This window comes from Miniopterus schreibersii, assembly GCF_964146895.1.
Source record: "Miniopterus schreibersii genome assembly, chromosome: 15".
NCBI lineage: Eukaryota > Metazoa > Chordata > Mammalia > Chiroptera > Miniopteridae > Miniopterus > Miniopterus schreibersii.
This window is the reverse complement of record NC_138115.1, coordinates 50,297,528-50,314,670: the sequence shown is the minus strand read 5'-3', so window position 1 is coordinate 50,314,670 and position 17,143 is coordinate 50,297,528. Positions and strand designations below refer to the sequence as shown.

Genomic DNA, 17,143 nt, shown 5'->3' with positions numbered 1-17,143 from the left:
TCTGTGGCCATTTCAGGCAGGTCATGTAGCTTCAGAAAGCTTTAGGTCGCAGGCTCTTTCCATGGAAAAGTAGGCCTCGACTACTCAATCACGAGTAGCTGGATCCTGGCCCTGCTTAGTCCAGAAATCCTGTCCATGCACCATCATTTCTAGGCTTTCTTCAAGGCCGCACTCAAATGCTACTCAAGTCAAAAGCTGCCTTTCATGGCTCCGCGTCTGCAGTCTTTGGTTCATCCCCTTTAATGGCGCTTCCCACTCACTGCTTGGCGGCTGGAGGTTATTTGTAGATCTCTTTTCCGCTATTGGAGTGCATAAGGGCAGGTACTGGGTCTAATTCATCATATTTTTCTCTGAGGACAGGAACTGCTAGACAAGTGGATGGAGACGCATGTCGGCCCACCACCTGGCCAACCGTCTTTGCTCTGGGCTTACATCCCCTCCAGGAGGAGGGCTGTGTTTTTTGGGTGCGGGTTCGAGCGGAAAACATCGTGTTCAGGACACTGTACTTGTTGCAGCAAATTCAGCAGCCTGGGCGCCTAAGGGGGAGGACACACCTGGCCTTCTCCTTCCTGCCCCGCCGCTCCCGCCTCTCTGTGGCCGCTCCCCGCTCCGACAGAGGGAGCGGCCGGCTCACTGTGGAGGACTCGCGGGGCTTCCGGCTGCACTCCGCCCTAACAGGCCGGACGTGGACCTGAGGCGCAGGCCCTCCGGGCTGGTGAGAGGGGCTCGCACAGGAGGCCGGTCCCGGAAAGGCCCACATCTCCGACCTGCCCCCCAGAATCTTAGAGTTTACAGAGGCCTCAACTACTCAGTCACGAATACCGCCCGGAAAGTGTCAGCACCACATGACTATTCCAAAACTGCGTCCTTGGGCAGCCTCTAGCGCATGGAGGCCAGCGGACCGCACACTCCAAGGACGGGCTGTGGGGTGCGGGGCGCCGGCTGCCCGGCTCCACTCGCGGGCCCACCGGCACCACATCCTCTCAATGCAGTCCTCCAGTCGAGGGGTCATGGGACCTGCAGTCTGACTGCTTGAGACCACAGGGCTGGCCAGAGAGGAGTGACCTACACCCTGCGGTGCGGACTGCAGGGCGGGAGGAAGTAGCCACTCCTCCCCCGCCGTCTGCCTCCTCTTCCGGCCCCCTCCCGGCGCCACCCGGCGACCGTTGGAGAGGAAGGCGCTGGGGGCGGGGCGGAAAGCAGAGGCGGGCGGCGCTCTGGGCCGCGGCGCCAGGGGGGCTTGGGTGCGTCCGCGCAAGCGTGCGTGCGTGCCTGCGTGTGGGGGCGCGGCCTACAGCACGCTGTGCGTGAGGCGGATATCCGGGTCAGCTAGGCCGGGGCCGCGGACGAGATGGCGGAAGGCGGAGGCTGCCGTGAGCGACCAGATGCGGAGACCCAGAAATCCGAACTTGGCGCCTTAATGAGGACCACGCTCCAACGAGGGGCACAGTGGTGAGCGCCGGGTCTTCCTTTCCGCCGCGTAGGGTTGGGGGCCGGGGCTCTGGCGCTCAGGCCAGGCCCCTGTTTCTCGGCTTGAGTAGGGGCCTGGCGGGGGCGATGTTAGTGGTCCTGAGGAGAGTGGCCTGACACCGGCCCCTCCGGAGTGGGACCCTGAGATCATTTCTGAGGAAAGCGTGGGCCGAGCTAAACATCGTCCGGTGCGGGCTCATCGAAGCCCCAGGGGGCGGACCCAGCGGGGGAACGGGCTGCAGGGTGGGGGAAAAGGGGAGTGCTCACGCGGACCTTCAGGATGGGGAGAGCCCTTTACTTGCGAGGACTCGCTGAGTGACCTTGGGCGAAGGCGTCCACACCTCACAGACCGGTCTTTCCTATTAAAAGTGTTCCCCCCTCCGCCCCAGTGGGTTGAGGCGAAGATCAGAAGTAGATACTTTCTAACTTGTAAACTGCAGAACAGATGTCAAGGTAAGAAGCTGAACAAATGTTTGCGAGGTCCAGATTATTTTAGTAGCAAGTGTCAGAGATAATTGTGGCAGCCCCATTTTAGAGCCTGGATAAAAAGATGGAAAGTCTGACATTTAGAAGAGCAAATCTGAGGCAAGAGATTTATTAATAAGTTGTTTAGTAGAAGGAACGATAGTTCCACTAGTGAAGAGATTCCTGGGTGGTATTGTGTGGAAGTAGACAACTGGGGCTTGGCTTTCATTGAATATGATCAAGCGTCCCTCTTTAAGAAACCACGGTGGTGTTGATAATGCCTCTTATAGTGACAGAGGAATTGAGTAGGAAAGAGAGACATTGGGATTAGGAGGGATTCACAAAGGATTTTACAGTGTTCTCCAGTTAGCCAAGCTGTGAAAGGCAGGGCAAGCAGAGGCACTTTAAATTTTTTATTATTATTATTGATTTGAAAGAGAGAGAAACATCAATCCCCTGCCTCCTGCACTTGCCCCAACTGGGCAACCTGGGTATATGCCCTGACTGAGAATCAAACCTGCCACGTTTTGGTGTACAGGACGGCTCTCCAACCAACTGAGGCACACCACCTAGGGCAGCAGAGGCACTTTTAGAAGTTATCCTGCATAGGGATGATGATATATGAAGAATACTCAGCAGAAGCAGAGGAAGTTTGAGAGAGACTAAAATCACACGCAACACTTGGATGGAAAAGAGCATTTTAGAGATTTGGATGTATATATGGATCCTTGTGGCCTCTGGGAAGCTGCCCGTTCTCTGAAGTTTGTAGGTTATAAAATTTGAAGGGCTCACCAGTGTGTTATGCTGTGTTTAACCACAGAGGTTTCCCCCCTCCTTCTGTCTTAACTGTAAAATAGCATAGTGATACTTCTAAAATATAACGAGATCAACTTGCTTTTTGGCAAGGTAAATGTACCTAGACACTATTACGTGGGTATATATGTATGTAAGTATATGTTTACATATATACATACATGTGTATGGGATATCTTGTTTGGTCTTCAAAGGACTACTGAAGTGTGTGATGTTATTACCCATTTCCAGAAAGAAAATTAGTTTAATACTATTCATGTCAAGCAAAGCAGTGTAACCAAATTGTCTGCCTGGACAAGGACTTCTATAAAGATCATTATGAAATTAGTGACTTGGTCATTAGCAAACAAGATTTTAGCCATAGAAATACTTCCTTTAAATTTGCATTTTAAAGCCAATCATTTCCTTCCTCTCATTTTTTCTTTCAACAATCATTTCACTTAATGGATACTTTCAGAAGTATCTGTTGGTTCTCTGTCCCATGTGGGGCCTGGCCCTGCTCCTGCTTGAGAGTGTATGTTTTAGTGGGGATTGCTTGTTCCCCAGGATTGAAAGACCATAAAAAAAATTAAGGCAGAAACTTACAACCTCAGCTTTTCTGATATGGTAATTTTTTGTCTGTCTCTAGGTATCTTATTGACAGCCGGTGGTTCAAACAGTGGAAGAAATATGTGGGCTTCGACAGCTGGGATATGTACAGTGTGGGTGAACACAACCTGTTTCCTGGCCCGATAGATAACTCCGGACTCTTTTCAGGTGCAGTATCCTGTTGCTTTTCTTTTCTATCTTTCTCTTTCTTTTTGATTTTGAGAGTACATTTATTAAAGCTGGGGACAGTGAAACAAGGAAGTGCTTTAGATAGAAGAAGCAACAGGAGAGCCTTGGCAGGGCTGCTTCGGCTCACTGGGAAGTCAGAGAAAAGGGGTCCTTGGAGACAGGATCAGGCGGTTAGCCTAGGATGAACTACCTATCACTTCCCATTGCTCCCCTGGTTGCAGGTCTTGTGGGGACCCTTAGGGTTTAGGAGATGCACACCTGCGAGGGAAGAAGGATGGGGGCCTGCTCCTGTTGCTTTTCTGACTGAAATGTCTACCTGGGCAGTGGTCTGGGGTGACACAGACAATGTGAACCTGACTTTCTCCCTGAGGGGATAGAAACAAGTGCCTTCTATTTGTGTCTATAGTGTAGGTGTTTGCAGATCCTCAGGGAGAAGTTAAGCTGCTTTCTTCCTAAATTAACTGCTTGTAACAAGAACACTTCTAGTGTTTAAAATTTCTCTCTTTTTTTGCAAACTAGTTCTGCTAGAGGTTTAAAATTATTATTATTTTTAATATCTTTTTATTGATTTTAGTGAGAGGGAGAGGGAGAGAGATAGAAACATCAATGAGAAACACTGACCCACTGCCTCCTGTACACCCCCTCCTGGAGATCCAGCCTGTAACTCTAGCATGTGCCCAGACCAGAAATGGAACCAGTGACCTCCTGTGGCATGGGTGATGCTCAACCAACTGAGCACGCAGGGCAGGCCTGCTAGAGATTTTACATTAGTGTATCTGGAATGGAAAGGGATAGGATATCATTTTAAAATTGCATCCAGAGTCTGAAATTGGAGAACCAGAATTTTCTTTGTTACCTTAACCGTGGAACAAATTGTAGACCTGTTGATATTCATCAGGCATTTCTGTGATGGCTGTTTGTCATAGAAGTGGTATGAGGAGAGGTGGAAGGTCAGTTGATTTATGATCACAATCAGCTCCCAAAGGAAGAAGTAATTGAAAAAGTGGTGTATGACACGCCTGAGCTTAGCTTGCACCTGTGTATGAGCAGAGATGACCATCATCCTTTCCTCGGCTTTGTTTGGCCTGGCTTTAGGCTCCCTTGTGAGCAGGAGAGAAGCGATCTGTCTCCTGTGTCCAAAATCAGGGCAGCAGGAAGGCAGACAATGCATGAGGCTTGGTCCAAGTACCTAACATTAACCTGGGTGCTTTTAAAAATGATGCTTCAGCTCATACCTTGTTGAGGGGAGTCTAAATTACATAATAAGCAATGTCATACACTTTTGTTTTTAAATTTTTATTGATTGTGTCTGTGTGTTGTGTGTGTGTGTGTATGTATATGTAGAGAAGCATCATTTTGTTGTTCCATTTATTTATGCACTCATTGGTTGCTTCTTGTATGTGCCCTGACTGGGGATTGAACCCGCAACTTTGGTGCGTCGGGATGGCGCTCTAACCAACTGACCTACCTGGCCAGGGTTAAAGGATAATTCTTAAAGCTTTTAATAGGAATAGCGATGAGAATCCTAGAGCTGGAGGGGCTCTGGGAAGTCATGTTGCATGACCTTCAGCTAAGGGCAAGCTTTCTTTTCATGGTCCCTTAATTTGATGTCATCTGGCTTTGTCTTGAAACATTTGCTGTGTACTTGGGAAGTGAGAAGTACGTTCCGTTCAAACTCTGGGACATTGACAGTTCAGGAATGACCTATCTCTGTGGAATGAGGGTAACTCCCCTTAATTCCCAGGCTCTCAGTCACTTGCCAGTCCCAGTCTGGCTGCTTTCCATCTATGGTCGTGGGAGTGGCTTGGAAGGGGCTCTTTGAAGTGTGTGGGAAGTTGAGGGCAGAGCATATCCTTGCTGGTGGTGTTTGCAGAGCGCCCCTCTCATTTCCACCTGTGCTCCTGCTGTACCTCAGATGGAGGCCTTCTGCTGAGACCAACCTGTGTTCTCATCCATCTTCTTTATTTGCCTCTCTGTTGACGTTTGCAGAGGCTAAATCCTCATTTCAAATCCGTGTGGTTTTCAGCATGATACCCTCATACTGATACAGTTTTAACAGGTTTTTTTTTTTTAGTGCCTATTGATTTCAGAGAGAGGAAGGGAGAGGGGGAGAGAGATAGAAACATCAGTGATGCCCTGCCGGGTGTGTCTCAGCGGTTGAGTGTTGACCTAGGATCCAGGCGGTCGGGGTTTGATTCCCGGTCAGGGCACATGCCCGGGTTGCGGGCTCCATCCCCAGTTGGGAGCATGCAGGAGGTGGCCCATTAATGACTCTCTCATCGTTGATGTTTCTGTCTCTCTCCCTCACCTTTCCTCTCTCTGAAATCAATAAAGATATATTTTTAAAATAATAATAATAATAATAAAAAAGAAACGTCAGTGATGAGAGAGTCATTGATCGGCTGCTTCCTGCACGCCCTATACTGGGAATCCAGCTCGCAACCCGGGCATGTGCCCTGACCTGGAATCAAACCACAGTCTCCTGGGTTGTAGGTCAGTGTTCAACCCCTGAGCTATACCAGCTGGGCTCACCCAGTTTTAAATGAAAATAGTGAACTGCATTGAAAATTCCAGTTAAGTTTCTCCTGCGTTTGAACTATAGTGTCATAAGAATGATGTGTTTGAGAAAATTGTCACTGAGCCTCAGAGGGGAAAGAGCCCTGTAGAACTGTTGTACTTGGGATTGATGATGCTGAAAGCTATTCGTTCCTTTTCCATTAAAAAAAAAAAAATTAATTTAAGAGAGGGGAAAGGAGAGAGAGAAACATCAGTTGACTATTCCACCCATCCATTAGTTGATTCCTGTATGTGCCCTGACCAGGGATCGAACCCAAAAGCCTGGGTTTATCAGCAGCACGATGACACTCCAACCAACTGAGGTACTCAGCCAGGGTTCCTTTCCCATTTTAAAGGTTTCTGGCTGCTTTTTGGCAGTGTGGGTGGCCAGACCTGCACAGTGCTTAATGTGAGAAATGAAGAAGGTGTATCTCTCTGAATAAGACAGTAAGTGAATAACTTTGACCTTTTATACGATTTTAACTTACAAATCAGAGAAAAGTTGGGAGTTTAGGTATCAATTTGGAGGGAAGCTGTTGCAAAACTGAAACTGCAGCCACTAAGCAATAACTCCGTATCTCCTCTACCCCCAGCCCCTGGCAACCACTGTACTTTCTCTGAATCATACTGTATTTGTCTTTCTGTGGCTGGCCTATTTCATTTGGCATAATGTTCTCAAGGTTCATCCATATTGTAGCATGTGTCAGAATTCCCTTTTATTTTAAAATAAAAATTTTTTTTTAATTGATTTTAGAGAGACTTAATTTGGTGCTGTCCTTATAAATACTTGTAATTTGGTACTTTTCTTATAAATATTTTTCTGGTGTCTGAAGAGGACATAAGAATCACATAAAACAAACATTTCTGGGGAGAAGAGCAGTGAGTTATAAGCTGTTTTCCTTTTTCAGATCCTGAGAGTCAGACCTTGAAAGAACATTTAATTGATGAATTGGACTATGTACTGGTGCCAACTGAGGCCTGGAATAAGTTGCTAAACTGGTATGGCTGTGTGGAAGGCCAGCAGCCCATCGTCAGAAAAGTGAGTACATGAATGCTCACACCTGCTGCTGGTGTCTTGACTGCTGCTGGTTTCTGCGGTACTGGATGTACCTAAGTGAATGAATGGAGGTGTTTGAGGGCTTTTTTTTAGTTCTCTTTAGGGAATTGTGGTTGTGAGTGGTTGGTGAGTGAGGCTGCTCACCCAGGATGTTATAGTGAGTGGCCTTCGAACATCAAAGCTGCCCAGTGGCATGGGCTGTGTTCAGCGGTGCTGCGAGAGGACTTGCTGTATGAGAGAAAGTTCACTTGGGGTCATGTGGACATACAGTAACGTGCTGCTTTTTATCTCACAGCCTTGCTGATACTGCTTTTCCCCTGTGCCCATGAGTCTTTGGCCACACTGTTGATTTCTCAAAAAGCAGGTTTTTATAGCCCAGAGAGGAATAGCCTCTTGAAGGAAGGCAGGCCCTGGGATAGAACCAGATTGTTAATCCCTCTGGTAGGCAGGACTCAGAAGAGGACTACCATCCTGACTCCCACAGTTGCTTGCTTGTCCTTCCAGAGGGGAAATCACAGGAGCCTGCATGCCTCCTGATAAGGAGGCATTGGGTGAATTTCTCTCTCTGCCTGGTGTGTTGTTCCCCTTCCTAGCAGAGTAGGAAAGAGCCATAGTCCTGAAGCCATGCTTCTAAGAGTCACTTTCAGGGCCAGGCTACCTTCTTTTTCTTTAGCTTGAAACCTGGGACCCTGAAAGGGGTGAGGAATCAGAAGTTTAGGGGCATGCCAACTTCCTGCAGAATTCCCCTAATGCCCATGGTGCTGCCATGTGGCGAGTGTTCCTCCAAGGGTTTTAACCATAGTCTCTAGTGCTCTAATTCAGCAGAGTTACGTGATATAAGGGAAGCATCGTTGATCCCCACTTAGAGATGAACAGTGACTTGTTGCACGATGACATTGTCACCTTTGGTTCTATCGTGGTGCTCTTGGTTGGTCCTAATGAGTGGAAAAGGGTTTTTAAACGCCTAGGACAGGTGCCAGTGGCTTTAAAAATCTGTATTTTTGGTCCCCTGATCACTTAAGGAAAGTGATTGTCATGTGGACTCTGCCTTTTGACACTCCTGAGCCATGTTGCTTCCAGGACTGCCCAGGTGTGGGCCGCTGCTCCTTCACCCCTGCCTCTTTCGCAGGTGGTAGAGCATGGCCTGTTTGTCAAGCACTGCAAGGTGGAGGTCTACTTACTAGAACTGAAGCTCTGTGAGAACAGCGACCCCACCAACGTGCTGAGTTGCCACTTTAGCAAGGCAGACACCATCGGTGAGTAGCAGGGCTGGGCTTCTGGGTATCCAGTTGAGAGTGCAGAGCATTGTCGGGAGGGAAGCTGGGGTGCCCTCTTCAGACTTATTACCAGATAATCTTTGGTCATGGTTACCTGTCCTGAGAGCCTGCTCCCCAGGGCATTCTTGTGTCCAGCTAAGCCTAGGAATCATGTTCTGTAGAATACCAGGCATAGTCCCTGCCCATCTGACATCTGGTGCTAAAGATTAAGAAATATGGATTCAGAAAGCTTAAAGTAACTTATTCAAAGATCTCAGTGAGAAAGTGGCAGAGCCAGGATTTCAAACCAGATCTGGCTGAACTCCAAAGATAAGTTTTCTCGTTTTTCTGTGTTGCTCTGTGCTATAAATGGGACTCACATCATTAGCCGAGAAGTATAGGGAAAGCTTCTGGGCATGTGAGGTGAGAGGATGCCCATGGAAGGTGTTTGGCCTGAGGTCAGTCAGAACTTTTGATCCAAAGCCGCCTGTGACCGTCTGAAAAGGAAGGAGGGTGGGCATTAGCTTGCCAGGGCTGTCTTTAGTCTTCCTTGACTGATGAGAAAGCCCTGAGTGAGGTTTTTGCCTATCCCCAGCGACCATTGAGAAGGAGATGCGGAAGCTGTTCAACATCCCCGCGGAGCGTGAAACACGGCTGTGGAACAAGTACATGAGCAACACCTACGAGCAGTTGAGCAAGTTGGACAACACTGTCCAGGATGCTGGGCTCTACCAGGGTCAGGTAGGAAGGCCCAGGCATGCCCCAACAGGCAGCTCCGCCCAGGGTGTGTGGCCAGATAGCTCTGGTTCTGAGCATGTCAGAAGGGAGCTGGTTTGCACATTCCTCACATGCTTCTCCTTTTCACTCAGGTGCTAGTCATTGAGCCCCAAAATGAAGATGGTACTTGGCCGAGGCAGACCTTGCAGTCAAAGTAAGTGAACTTTTCCTCCCTTGTGCCTGGGCACACGGGTGTAATAGACACTTTTCTCAGGCAGTTACTTATGCTAAGAAAAATATTTCTTAATCAGATGAAAAAATGTAGTTGATTTCATATCCAGAGCCTGTGGTCCTGGTGGAGGACACTGGCCTTCGCTGAGCAGCATCTGGGCAGCGTCTAAGGGACAGCCGTGAGGGTGTGTGAGCAAGGCAGGAGCCTCTCCTCGTTGAGAGTGAGAAAGGGAAAAGAAAGGGCGGGGACCTGGGAATGCTGCTCTGCCAAGAGGTGGCGTTTTTGTCAAGGGACTCCAGGTACCTCTATCTCGGGAGACCACCTGGACTGTGGAATTGTGCATGTCCTGAGAAGGGAACAGAAAGAAGTGATGAGTTTTTCTTATGATGTAAGATGGGGAAATGGTATCTGTGTTCTGATAGCTATGGGAACAACGGTGGTCTTTGCTCCCTTCTCTCAGTCAGGCCTTGGACAGTGACTCTTTCATAGTGATGGGTTCATAGCTCCTTTGAGAATCATGAAAACTATAAACTCTCTTTTAAGAAACATGCAAGAAGACACAACATTTTGCCAGTAGTCTCAAGGGTTTTACAGACACCCCGAAGCCTAGTCATAGACTCCAGTTTAGAAACCAGATCCTGGAAAGATGACAGAATGGCTGTCATCTAATGCCCCCCCAGTGTCATGTCCTAATCTCCAGAACCTATGAATATGTTAGGTTACATGGCAAAAGGGACTTTGCAGATATGATTAAGGATCTTGAGATGGGGAGATCATTCTGGAGTATCTATGACCCTTTTTAATCACAAGGGTTCTTATAAATAAAAGAGGGATGAAACTGACATAATATTGAATGTCAGCAGTAATGGAAAATTTTTTTAAATTAAAAAAAGATAAGGAGATGGGATGGAAGCAGAGTCACATGATGAAATGTGAGAAAGATCCCACTGGTCATGAGCCAGGGAATGTGGGCAGCCTCTGGAGGTCCCAAAAGCCCCCACAAATGAACACAACTCTGCCCACACTTTGATTTTAGCTCATTGAGAATCATTTCGGACTTCTGACCTCCAAAGCTGTAAGATAATCAGTTTATCTTATTTTAATCCACTAAGCTTGTGGAGATTTGTGACAGCAATAGGAAGCAAACTCACTAGCCCAGGCTGCTAATTCTCTTCTTGGAACTGGAAATGCCACCCAACCAAAAGAAAATGTTGGAAAACTGTGGGAGCCCCTGGGGAGACAGAAGGGTTGGATTCTGGTCTGAGGGAGCAGAAGTGGCTGGCTGTGCCTGCCATTGTGGCTCAGTGGTTGAGTGCTGACCCATGAAACCAGGAGGTCACAGTTGGATTCCCAGTCAGGACACATGCCCGGGTTGCAGGCTTTATCCCCAGTGGGGAGCGTGTAGGAGGCAGCCAGGCTGTGATTTTTCTCTCATCTATGATGTTTCTATCTCTCTCCCTCTCTCTTCCTCTCTCTCTAAAGTCAATAAAAACATATTTAAATAAAAAATAAAAGGCTGCTTGCTCAGAGGTGGAAGAGGCCAGTGTTCCTGAAGAAGAGATGCGAGTGCACGCAGATGAGGGCAAACGGTGTTGGTGTGGGGAGGTCATGGCTTAGGATGTTGTGAAGGCAGCGATAATGCCACATGCTGGGCTCTGGATACTTGAGGTCAGTGCTCAAGTGCAGGCTCATCCTCAGAGCAGTCCGCAGCCAGGAAAACATCTGAGAAGCAAGCAGAGTGCAACAGATCAAGGAGTGCAGACCTAGGTGTGTTACTGGGCCTCCAGTGTGGGCTCAGGGCATGCTCGAAATGTAATTGAGACTGATCTAACATGCCTAGGAGCAGGACATATCTCAGAGATTGTCTTTTGGAGGGGTAGCCTGTGTTTTTCAGAGTGTTTGTGGCAGAAGACTCATGGTTGAGAGCGAGGTCTTGCCTCACCTAGTATTATACTTCTGAGTCAGGTGTCTCTCACTAATGCCTGCACCCCAGTATTCAGTGCCCCCAGTATGTACTCTGAAGCTGCCTGATGACAAATGACTATGCCCTGGCGTTTCCTAGATACAAGTCACTTTTCTGCACACCGGTCTTGCTTTTGATTTGTCTGTCACTGGTGCAGTTAAAACAAAACAAAACTTTGTACCATGTAAATTTTCAAGCATATAAAACAATAGCCTTATGTACTCATTACTGGGTTTCTTTTGACTGAATTTGTTCTGAAAATCACTTGACAATATTTTCTAGAATGTTTTAAACAAATGTCAAGTTTTTTTCATTTCAACCAGAAATGTTATCTAGGAAATTGACAGGTCTTGGATATGTGTAATAGTTTATAAAGATTTTTGCCCTTTGAAGTTCAAGGTAATAGCCCTGGCTGGTATGGCTCAGTTGGTTGGAGCGTCATCCTGTGCACTGGAAGGTCATGGGTTCGATTCCAGGTCAGGGCACTTACCTAGGTTGTGGGTTTGATCCCCAGTTGGAGAGGCCACTGATCAATGTATCTGTCTCATGTCAATGTTTCTCCCCCCCCCAGCCCTTCCTCCCTTTCTAAAATTAAAAAAAAAAAAAGTTCAAAGGAATAGAATAAGTTATCAGTGAATAATTATTGAAAAGAGGAGTGTTAAACCACACGTCAGAATTTGAATTCCACTATACTGTGGTACCTGTTTTCACACCCGAGATACCTGAGTCTGCCACATCAGACCAGCCTTGAGTAGTGACTTTCCTGCTAGCATAGGAGACTGAGGGTGAGACGGGATACCTGCACCCCACGGGACAAGCTTCAAATGGGTGCTTAAGTCACCTGTGTAGTGGCAGAGAGTGCCCTTGGCCCTGATGGGTCTCACTTAACGAGCTGAGCTCTTGGACGCCTTTGCAGCATGAGGATAAGGCGCTGTGAAGCAGGTGGTTGTCAGGATTAGAAAAGGGGGGTTTCCCTACGGGAAAGTGAGAGGCTGGGAGCTCCCTTTCCCTCTCCCTCACTGGGACCTCAGAGTGTGGAGCAGAACTCAGTTCTTTTTAGGCCCCCAGGTGGTTTCCTGCCATCTGTCCACTGCTGACGTGGGTACAGGTAGGATCACTCCCTGTCTCTGCTGCCACATTCCCCTTTCTTCTCACAGGAACCCCGGCTGACATCAGAACCCATGAGGTTGGCATTGTGCTGTGACAGCATGTTCTCATCAGTTTCTGTCTTCTAAAAATAACCCAAATCTAGAAGGAGAATCACAGTCATACATATTTGAAATAGTGCAGAACGACTCACTTCCTTCTGCATGTTCTTATACGGATTTTAGTAGGAAATTGATAAAGTTGAAGATTCGGGACAATTACTCCTTGAATTAATTAATCTGAAATTAGGAATAAATCTAAAATAAGATACTGTGGAAAATATTGAAACGAGTCTGAAAGAGAGAGGCTTCTCACATTTGGTAAATTGAGGAAACCACTTCCCCTAGAATAGCATAGTGAAAGCAAATTGCCATTTTCCTGTTCTAGTGTGCTTAGAGCCAGCTGTTTGAGTAGAGACAAGTATTTTTGGGGTAATTCATCTCTGTTGCCATTTTTCTGTATCTTTCCCTGGTAAGTCTTAAAACTCAGGGAAGCTTATGATTTATAAATCGAACTGGATACCCTGAAGATCAACCTTGTGGTTTATCCTACTGAAAGATTCAGTATATGACCATGCGGCTGAAGGAAACAGGAAGACCAATTATTTTCTTGACTCTCACTTAAATAAAATTCATCTGGAAGGTAGCAGGAAAATTGGCTCTTTGCGATTTAAATAACTGAATATGGAGAACATTTACTTCTTGAGAAGAGACCTAAGGCCTTAAATAGGGCTTGCTTTTTGCTAAAAGTCAGTAGCATTGTTTCTGCTTCTCTTTCCCAGATCAAGCACTGCGCCTAGCAGAAATTTTACTACCTCTCCTCCAAAATCATCAGCAAGTCCCTATTCCTCAGTGTCTGCCTCTCCCATTGCAAATGGTGATAGCACTAACACCTCTGGGATGCACAGTTCCGGTGTCAGCAGGGGGTAAGAGCAGGCCCTTTCACTTTGCTTCCCTTCCCTCTGAGTCCTTTCCGAGCTCCTTCACTGCTGCACTAAGCTAGGGGTTTAGGGTTCCCACTGGAACACGCTGCATGTGGCTTCTCACTTCGTTTCTTACCCACAGTGCAGTGTGCCTCCTAGTACTGACTTCCGTTGCTTGTCCTCCTACCTGCTGGTCTTTTCCCCGCAGCCTAAGTCACTGGTGGTCATGGGGGTCACTGTCAAGCGAAGGGCTGCCTTATGGAAGAGTGGCTATGAGGGGATGCCTCATTGTGGGAGACCCTGCCTGTTTCCCCTCTGGGTGGCTGTGATCCTTTCTCCAAGCGTTTCAGGAGCACCTGCCACACAGCATAGACAGGGTGGGAGAGGACACTCAAGACTGAGTGTGGCCTGGAGGTAGTGGTAGGTGCAAGCTCTTGGTCTTCATAACCACAGTGGTCTTCCCTGAAGTCACCTGGCAGTTGGCCTTCTGGAGGAATATAAAATTAGTATTTGCCACAGCCTGAAAGTGGAGAAATCAAATAGCGTTTCTCTTCTTAAGGATGTGCTAACTACCTACTATCTGTCAAATTAATGGCAGGGGTGGGATGGGGGTGGCTGGAGGGTTGTGGAGGGGAGTAGAGAGAACTTATATCATGGGGTTATTACCAGATAAGAATTCTAGAGGCCCTGGAGAGCCCTAAAAGGCATCCTGAGGGCATATGCGCAGCACTCTCTTTTATTGGTGATATGGGTTGTGTTTTCCAGTGGATCTGGCTTCTCTGCTTCGTATAATTGTCAGGAGTCCCCATCGTCACACGTACAACCTGGGCTTTGTGGACTTGGAAACCTGGGGAACACCTGCTTCATGAACTCTGCTTTGCAGGTAAAGGGGAGAGCTACAATGTCAGGAACACTGTCTCTTCACAGTTCTTGAGGTTTGGGTAAGAGTGGCCTGCTAATCGTCAACAGAGTACTTTCCAGAAGCCAAGGGCAAAAGCCAGACGTTCCCTTTGGACAAGGTCACATTCTTTGCTGTACATGGCCAGTCAGTTGTGAGCAAATCAGACATGATTTTTGTCTCACAAGACTTATTGTTTAACTTTTATGTTTCTAGTAATATAAGGGAAAGGATAAAAAGATTTGTTAAACTCTTGGGTTTGGGAATTATTTTTGTCTGTGATGAAGTAGGAATAAGCCTAATACTAAAGAGACAAGGTTTGTCTTTTCATGGGGAGGTTTTCTCAACTCTTTGTATCCTCAGCTGTTGATAAGGGTAGTAGTAATGAGGACGCCTGTGACTCTAGATGTAAACATTTGGAAAAAAAGAAGAGTAAATTCCGTGATTTAAGTTTCTGTTTCATGATGCTAAGAAAAGAGGAAGATAAGAATAGAAAACAATGAAATACAAAGCGGATTTACAGTACAGCTATATTTGATTCTTTGGGGAAAAAACACAAATGAAATTGATAAACTCTTAGGGAAACTGGTCAGGAAGAGAGAAAATATAAATGACTAATGCCAGGAATGAAAATGGAATATCATTACAGACATGAAAAAGATGATTAGAGGATACTAGAACAACTTTATACCATTAAATTAGAAAAATTTAGATGACAAATTTTAGACAAGTTGCTTTGAAAAAGCACAATTTATCAAACTTAAACAGGAAGAAATAGAAAATATGCATAGTCCTGTATTTGTTAAAGAAATCGATTCGGGAATTAAAGCCTTACAACAAAGAAAATTCTTATTCTGGATGGCTTTATTGTGTCCACATCTATAATGATGTTAGTTATTGTTTTTTCTACTGTCTTTATCCAGATTTTTCCTCCCATAATGTTTCAGTTCTAGTAAAACATTTTGCCTTCAGCTTATTTATATTTTGTTTTCTCATGAAACAGTGGAATGTCCCAGTCCCAACAACAAAAAAATTATCTTAAAAATTATCTCTCATTGAACAGCAGATTACTGTGTGTCAAACACTCGAGTGCTCAGCTTTTGCCCTCAGGTAGCTTGTTTCAGAGACAGTTCTTAGACAGTGAGTGTGAGCTGCCAGCTTGGCCTTCTGGGAGTCTGTGCCTCACTGTGTAAGCCTTTCAGAGAATTGCTGAGAACTTCATTTTGTTGGTGTTGACCTTGTTGGCTCTTTAGAACCAGCTTTGTCTGTTTATGTGCTCTCCAGAAGGGGTGTAAGCTCCCATCATACTCTCTTTCAGTGCTTGAGCAACACTGCGCCACTCACAGACTACTTCCTCCAAGATGAGTATGAGGCCGAAATCAACAGAGACAATCCTCTGGGGATGAAGGGCGAAATTGCAGAGGCCTACGCAGAACTCATTAAACAGATGTGGTCTGGAAGAGACGCTCAGGTGGCACCTCGTATGTTCAAGGTAGGTTGATGTATATACTTTTCCCCTGACTAGTTTCATGTTGTAATGAGGCATCCCTTTACTCGAATTTTGGGATTAAGATGGAACCTGAGACTAAAAACACCACATGATCAGCTCCTTTTCTGTTGGTCAGCCATTTAGCACGCACTTATCTCAAGTGACCTCAGCCCCAACCTCTGGACTGGGGATACTTGAGAAGTCATTTGTAAGCTGGTTGCTCAGAATGCTGTATCCTGTTGCACCAACCTTTAAATCGCCAACAGCTTAAGCTAGACAATAAAAATTCAGTTTAATTTCCAGTATCACCTGGAGGCTACTCCCAGGTTCTGTGAGCCTGGAACCTGTACCCCCAGTGGTTTGAGGTGGGCCCCTAAATCAGGAGTTGGGTTGACATTTTTGGAAGGTGATGTGAGGGGCAGTGAAGGAAGATTGGGGAGGAGACGGGCCAACTGCAGTGGGCTCTTGGAGCGACTTCACATGGCCATTTTGTTGACCCCTTTCCCTGCTGGCAGGGAAGTGCCCTGCCTTCATCTTGAAATCTGAGAAATCCTTTTTTGCCTGTACCACGGGTTCGAGCAGCCTTCGTGAAGCATATGGTAGATAAAGAATAGCATATTCTTGATTCAAGGAGGAAAAAAGAATAGCACTTTTAGTTCAGTGAGAAAATTAAAATCTTAGATGGTTCATTGAACTTGAAAACTAATCCTTTTCATCCCCATGGTCACGTTAGTTCCTGGGAAATGTAATTAAGTGACTATTCACATACTGAGTCGTAAAGAGACGAGAATTGGGTAACAACACATTAGGCCGATGTTAATGTAAGCAATTAGAAGACAGTATTGAAGGTGTTAGGGGTAGTATGGCGCTTCCTCAGTGATGGACATCTCCACTAGTAGCCACTAGCCACTTGAAATGTGGTTAGGATAAACAAGGAACTGAATTTTTAATTGTATTTAATTTTAATTAAACCTAAATGACGCGTGGTTGGTGGCTCTTCTGCTATTAGCACGGGTAGAGCAGTGGCTCTCCAACGTTAGGCATACCAGAATATGATTCCTCAGGTCCGGGGTGGGGCCCGAGAACGTGCATTTATAAGATGCTCCTAGGTGAGGCTGATCCCACTGTCTGGGGAGCACACTCTGAGGACCACCGGTATAGATCAATGCAAGGCACACGCTTATTTACGTAGGGCTAGCGGGGCTGGTATGTATGGGAAGATTCCTCTGGCTTATGCAGGTATCATTTGTAAAGTTCTTATGGAGACTGAACCAAAGAAGGAAGTTGGAGAGGCAGTTGTATCAGTACTTAGGAGGTGTGGCTGCTCGGGGTGCCACCCTTTGCTCTTCTTTTAGGGTAGTGGCCAGGTTCCAGTTCCCTTG

The 17,143-nt window shown here is 46.5% G+C and overlaps 1 protein-coding gene across 2 annotated transcripts in view; it reads left to right on the top strand.

The window, feature by feature from the left end:
- Positions 1-864: 864 nt before the first annotated feature.
- The window catches only part of USP4 (ubiquitin specific peptidase 4), a 30,561-nt gene continuing 14,282 nt past the window's right edge, over positions 865-17,143 (top strand). The window contains exons 1-9 of one of the 2 annotated variants that reach the window (XM_081160172.1): positions 865-1,452; positions 3,377-3,504; positions 6,990-7,120; positions 8,268-8,394; positions 8,990-9,135; positions 9,264-9,325; positions 13,234-13,377; positions 14,140-14,257; positions 15,591-15,764. In XM_081160172.1, the coding sequence (XP_081016298.1) occupies positions 1,352-1,452; positions 3,377-3,504; positions 6,990-7,120; positions 8,268-8,394; positions 8,990-9,135; positions 9,264-9,325; positions 13,234-13,377; positions 14,140-14,257; positions 15,591-15,764 (1,131 nt within the window). In that variant the 5' untranslated portion in view covers positions 865-1,351. The remainder of the gene's footprint in view (positions 1,453-3,376; positions 3,505-6,989; positions 7,121-8,267; positions 8,395-8,989; positions 9,136-9,263; positions 9,326-13,233; positions 13,378-14,139; positions 14,258-15,590; positions 15,765-17,143) is intronic. The other variant, XM_081160173.1, reaches the window with a different exon arrangement.